This window comes from Pyrgilauda ruficollis, unplaced genomic scaffold (genome assembly GCF_017590135.1).
Source record: "Pyrgilauda ruficollis isolate IOZ18807 unplaced genomic scaffold, ASM1759013v1 scaffold28, whole genome shotgun sequence".
Classification (NCBI taxonomy): domain Eukaryota; kingdom Metazoa; phylum Chordata; class Aves; order Passeriformes; family Passeridae; genus Pyrgilauda; species Pyrgilauda ruficollis.
In genome coordinates this window covers 927178-933383 of record NW_024524155.1, presented here as the reverse complement: position 1 = coordinate 933383, position 6206 = coordinate 927178, and the positions used below count along the sequence as shown (strand labels likewise).

The 6206-nt window shown below is 40.6% G+C and overlaps 1 protein-coding gene across 1 annotated transcript in view; it reads right to left on the bottom strand.

Annotated features, from left to right (window-relative positions):
• PAX9 (paired box 9) overlaps positions 1–6206 on the bottom strand; it is an 18931-nt gene that overhangs the window by 7766 nt on the left and 4959 nt on the right. Inside the window, exon 6 of the mRNA XM_041471810.1 lies at positions 1459–1611. Coding sequence (XP_041327744.1) covers positions 1459–1611 — 153 coding nt within the window. The remainder of the gene's footprint in view (positions 1–1458; positions 1612–6206) is intronic.

Below are 6206 nucleotides of genomic sequence, written 5' to 3'. Positions count from 1 at the left end.
AAAAAAAAAAAAAAAAAAAAAAAAAAAAAAAAAAAAAAAAAGGGGGGGGGGGAAGATGGGGGAAAGAAAAAAAGGAAAAAACACACCACTCATTCTCTGACACTGAGTAATCTACTACAAAAACAACGGAGGAAAAGAGAGGGAGGAGAAAAAGGCATGGTGGATAAAAGGCAGAGGTTGCTGTAAAACCTAAGCACATTCTGAGGGAAAAGCAGGGAGCAAGGGCTTCCAGTGCTTCTTCTGAAGTGCAACTGGTTTAGTCGGCTTTCACAGTGAAGTGAGATCTATCACAGCACACCAAGCACACAAATATGTCCACCTAAACATCTCCAAATGTAGATTATAGTTCAAGGTCTGCACTGTCATTGAATGGTTGCTTCCCTTTCATACACCAGGTTGAGAAGGATGGTATAAATGAAAGTCACTGCCTTTCCAGTGAAGATGCTGGATCTTGGGCTGTGTTCTACTATTTAACAAACTTCACAACCAGACTATTTCAAAGTGGGGTGAAAACAAATTCTGGTTGTTTTAAGCACAAAGCCTGGTTCTGATGACAAAAACACAACTGAAGTCTTCCTTAGACAGATATACTGGGTTCATGAGGACAATAGGAAAGCAGAGGGGAAAAAAAATCGTGTCATATAAGCAAACTCCTTTGAGCTGGAATTAACAACAGATTCCCATAGTTTTAGAACAGATTTGCACAATAATTCCCCTTTGGTATTTTGGCAAAATCTGGAATTGGGCAGGGCACACATGGACTCTAAACAAGCAAATACACTGGAAGAAATAAACATTTGTTCTTTTCTATGCTGTTGGTTAACACCATAATATATTACTGAAAGGTTCTATGAAAAATGTCTTCTTAATATTATATACTTAGCAATATACTGTAATTTCAATATACTGTTATTTAAATGAAACTGGGGGAGGAGACTTATGGACACAGACACTTCAAAGGGATTCCTGATGCCTAGAAGCTAGGCAAATATGGGATCAAACTGGTAGTCTTTACCTTATTCTCTTCTGGGACAGCCAAAACAGCAGTCTCCTCTGTCTAATAAGTCTCTGATGCTGCAGAGGCAGTTGCTGGGAAGCTGGTACACTAAGGAGGGTGAACCCACAACCCATCAATTGTTAAATGCCTACAGTTGTTACGACTAGGTGTGTAGGCAATTCCTAAAAGCTGATAAATTGCCACAACAGACAAATTCAAACACACTATACGGTCTTTATATACTTGCCAATCTACTGCAAGAACCAAGACTGAACAGGTCAAATCACATCTAATACCCCTGCTCCTGGCACTCTGCTCCCTGGCTGCGATAGGCATCTCCCATCGCTCCCTCTTTACGGTCCCTGATCATGTTTGTCACGGCAGACCTCCTGGTGGGCTGGGGTCCTTTGAGCAGAAGGTGCTGAGAGTGCAGTTTGATTGTCATCATACCATTCACTCACCTCTCTGACTTTCTTTATTAGTTTCATCCGGGTGGAGTGCCCTGAAGCCATGTGGGTTGGTGGACAGGGCACTGTGTTTTGGCCGTGGAAGCAGGTGGCCAGTAAGAGGCAGGTCTCACAAATGGGGTTCGAATTGGGTGCCATCCAGATCACCTGGGGAGGAATCGGGTGCATGTAGTGGGATCAGCTCATGCCCCTCACCCACAACATGCAATGACAAGGATGCCTAGACCTTGAGCAAGCTAAGCTTAGTGGCATTGCTTTGATAGCAGGCCTGGTCTGGAGATCCTAGTGAGAGTGACACAGAACCAGACAGTCTCCAAGCCGAGGTCTGAACCCTGCACCAGACTCTGCTAACAATGCTGCTGGGTACTATGGCAAGAAAGCAAATAAAAACCTCTCCTTCACAGCTTCACCCCCCTGCTGCCTGGGTATGACTGAAGAGCAGTAGGTCCGGACCTTTGTCATTGATAGATTTTGCACAAATCCATAACAGGAATCCAGCTGTCTGGATCTTGTGCTATAAGACGCCAAATAAGTAATTTGCTAATTATTTTTTCAGTACATCACGTGTGTAGGAGGACCATGTAATTGGCCATAATATTAAGGCTACATTTTAAGGTTCTCCCCAAAGAAGTTACCTTGTGTTGCGGCTTCTAAGCACTGCAGATACAGTTACAGATGCACAGCCACCAAATATACATTGTTCATTGTTCATCTATAAATGAAAGATCAGGGACTAAATATTTACATTACGCACATTTTCTGTGCAAGTAATCATCCAGAGTTGCACCTACTTTTGCAATCACTTGCCCTAAAATGGAGCCTTCCCTCTATGTGCTTGCAGCACACAGAGCTCACAGCCCTGGTCAGAATGCAGCCGAGGGACAGGGAGTGATATCCCAGCAATGCCAAAAACTCAAGCCCCTAACAGCTGACGAAGTTCAGCTGAGACAGACCTGAGGTAGTTGCTGCTTAGGGGTTTGGCCAGCGTGTCAGAGGAAGACTTCACTCAAACTATGTTCACAAACTCCTCTGCATTAGGAGGAGTGTTTTCTGCAGCTCCAGTAGGTTTGGGATGAGGCCTCCAAAGAGCGCACCATTTCCAGGAGGGAGCTTGCTCTCAGAGCCCCCAGTTACAAGCTTTTTCCCATTAATGAGCATCAGCTCCCTTTGGCAGTATGCACATCTGCTTCCTGCAATGCACACAGAAAGTCATTCTGAAAAGAAATTATTTCCAAGCTATTTGCCTCTCAGCAAATCATACAGACATATGTCAGGTCTTCTTCATTCTCATACATGTGTAAATACAGATCACAACTTTTTTTCACTTTGAACATCCATGATGTTAGTCCAGCAAGTCACAAGCATCAGATGTCTGAGATCTGCATTCATGTTTATTAAGCATTTTGATTTCAAATGCAGGTTACAAAAGTGTTCATATTGCAGTCATTTCAGCTATTTTTTCTTAAGGAAGTAGTCAGTGTAAGTTGTGCAATGCAAAACAAAATACTCAGAATATCCATCCTTTGTAACAATAGCATGATTATCTGTAGAAGCACCTGAACACCACAATGAATGTGCCTCCCTGAATAACTAATGAAATATAACTGAGATCTGTATGAAATCTGTATGACACAAAACTGTCAAACTCTTGGAAAAATCTATTTTCCTTCTCAGTTTCTCTGATTCACAGTCACCCTGTTTGAAAGCCATGTGACAAATCTGTGAGTATGATACACCAGGACAATTATACAACTGCTTACGTATAAATGACAACCTGGGACATCAGATAATTAAACCTGAATAGAAACTTGACAAGGTATCTTTTGGTTTCCTGTGGAATGTTTTGTACAGTATCACAGTCTGTCAGGCTGAGTTTTCAACTCCCGAAACCCAAATATGAACAACATTGCAAACAAAAGCCCCAGTAAATCCATAATATATAAAATAAAAAATGTTCTACATCCAGAGGTTCAGTTTCATGTTAAACTAGTGTGACTGCATATTGTCAAGGCAAAAATGTGAAGTCTTCCTGCCTTTTCTGTGGGTGAATTCCCATTGATAGGTGGGACAAGGGCTGAAACGTAGCCATTGGAACCGATTGGAGAGGTCAGCCTTGGCTGCTGCCTGACAAGTCTGGGATGTCAATAAGAGTTTTGCCTACAAAAAGGCTACAGTATCCCATATCTTAAAACAAATGTATATCATTTAAAAGAAGTGATCAAATAAATTTACCGTAAAAGTAGAGAAGATCTCCTTCTTTGGTCTCAGTTTTTCTGGTCTTTCTCACACAGAGGAATTTTCCAGGGGATTTCTTGAGAAGGAAAATATTATCTTCCATGACTAAAACTGAGGAACAAGTCTTTCACTTGCCTAGTAGTTAGGGAGCTATTTGCAAGCTATGGACAGGTGAACTTTGGATGTTGGCGATGCTTAAATACGTAGATGATATTTGTCGGAAAATGCAGAATTACCTATCACTCACGCAAAATCTATTGTTAATGTGTTTCAGAGCACATTTCCTCTGCTCCTGTGGTGAAATTGGGAAGCCTAAGTTAAACATCCACACTTGATTCCCTACTCTTGTAGGCACCACTGGTTTTGATAATACAGACATAAAACTGGAAAATCACAGAACAATCACTTCCCTTCTCTGGGGGAAATCTGATGTCTGCCTCCTTAAGACCCTTAAGAGTTTTTGTAACAAGATTTGCCCGAAAGAGATAAGGAAATAGCAATTACCCCAAAGTACAACAACAGAGCCTATTTCACTATAGTCCTTCTGGTACATTAAGTACATCTGAGACTTCCCCATTTTCCCACCATTCCAGATACCCCCCTGCTAGATTCACAAATGAACCAATATTCTCTCATACCCCCTGCTCATCTCTTTACACCCAAAACCATACACATTGCAAGAGACCATGGATCCCGTGATGTCAGAGAATTTCGTAAGTCTTTACTGTCACAGGCTGTCACTCCAGACTCACTACACTTCAGCGAAAAGTAAGTCAGCACTATATGCAGCAGGAATTTGGTTCTTAAACTTCACTTCACACTGTCTGGAATAAATATTTTGGCAAAAGGAATGTGGCAAAAAAAAACCTGCAAATAATCACATTTTCCCATCCTTATTTAGCATGATTTTTTTTAACACATTCTTAATTAGCAAGGTAGTGAACATGTGGCAGACAAAGCAATTAATGCACATTCAAATTAATTATCTGGATAACAATTCTGAATACTATAGTAATAGACTGGTCTATGTGTTAGAACTTTCCAAAGCCAAATTCTGTTTACCTATATTATTACAGGGAAGAACCTCCTCTATATCTTCCTTTAGAGAGCAGGGTTCTGAATGTGGTTTTTCTGCCCTTTGAAACTCTCTGGACAATTTATTTGAATAAATTAATTGCATTTTATTAATAACAATTTTCTCAAATTTTAAATAGCAGGTATTTTAAAATAACATTTATCAGGTGATCTTTCAGGTTGAACAAAACCTTAAAGTAAAACTGATATTGACAATAGAACAGTTGTATATTATGAAGATGAAATCATAAATATTGAAAGTAAAAAAGAAAAAAAAGAAAATATAAAAAATAATTTCCAAACCAGCATTAAAAATAACTCACTTTATAAAACACTGTTTCTCAAGACATCTGTTGAAGTAAATGAGATCCATCAGACGCCATGGTTTATAGCCTATGAACAAGAGCCTGTGAATATTTCAGCAGGACTGTGTGCAGAAGGCCCAGCCTGGAACCTAAGACAATGAAGCCACAGTACAGCTGCTCTTACTGAGTAGTGGCAAGCTATATCTACTATTTTTTATCGAGACTGTTAACGCTTATTTTAAAGAAAATTGTAGAAGGAGTAGTAACACTAAATCTAAGTCTAATTTTATCTTTAACCATACAATAATGGCTACACTATAGCGCACATTATTTGTGTTATGAAATGAACATAATAATAATGGAATAAGAGAAAAACAAAACAAATAGGACAGCATCGAGGGTGGTGTATTGTTTAAAAGGCAATATATGTAATGAGGTAGTTGTTCACCATCGGGATCTACAGTATTTCCCACTCTGCCCGCTCTTTGCAAGTGTTCCCACAGTTTGTACTCCGCATCTTGAATGTGAGAGTCTGATTCAGCTACTCTCAGCACCAGACACGAGCTACGAAAGTCTCCTCTACATGGATCTAAAACCAGACACAGAACTCAAAAAATAAATCCAAAACCTCTGTCTTTGAACGGGAAATGCTAAACAGAGATTGTGGGTTTTCTTCGACTTGGTTCTAAGTACAACAAATGCATGGCCGGGAAGTCAGTGTGTCTGAAAGACCTCTGATGCATTTTGAAATGTTTCCATCACACAGAAAAAATGTTTTCAAAACCTGTGCTTTCCCAACGAGTAACAGTTGAGCCTTTTATAGCTTTTCTTCTGGCATGGGACTTGATTAGCAAGTACAAAGATTTAGACAGAGATTTATTAAGTAACAGTTATATTGTGTTGTAATTAAAACGTAGGAAATTCGCCATCTACTTAAGCGTTTAAAAATGCTTAATGTAGGAAGCAATTACATCTCATTTTCAAATTATTCCCCTGACTACAGAGCACGCTGCGGACAGAGTCAAACGCGGCTGTATGGGCGGAGGCGGCGGCGGGACGTGCCCGCTGGCCCGGCCGGGGCGGGGGTCGGTGGCGGCGGGTCTCGAGCGCCCGCTGGGCGGGCGGGGC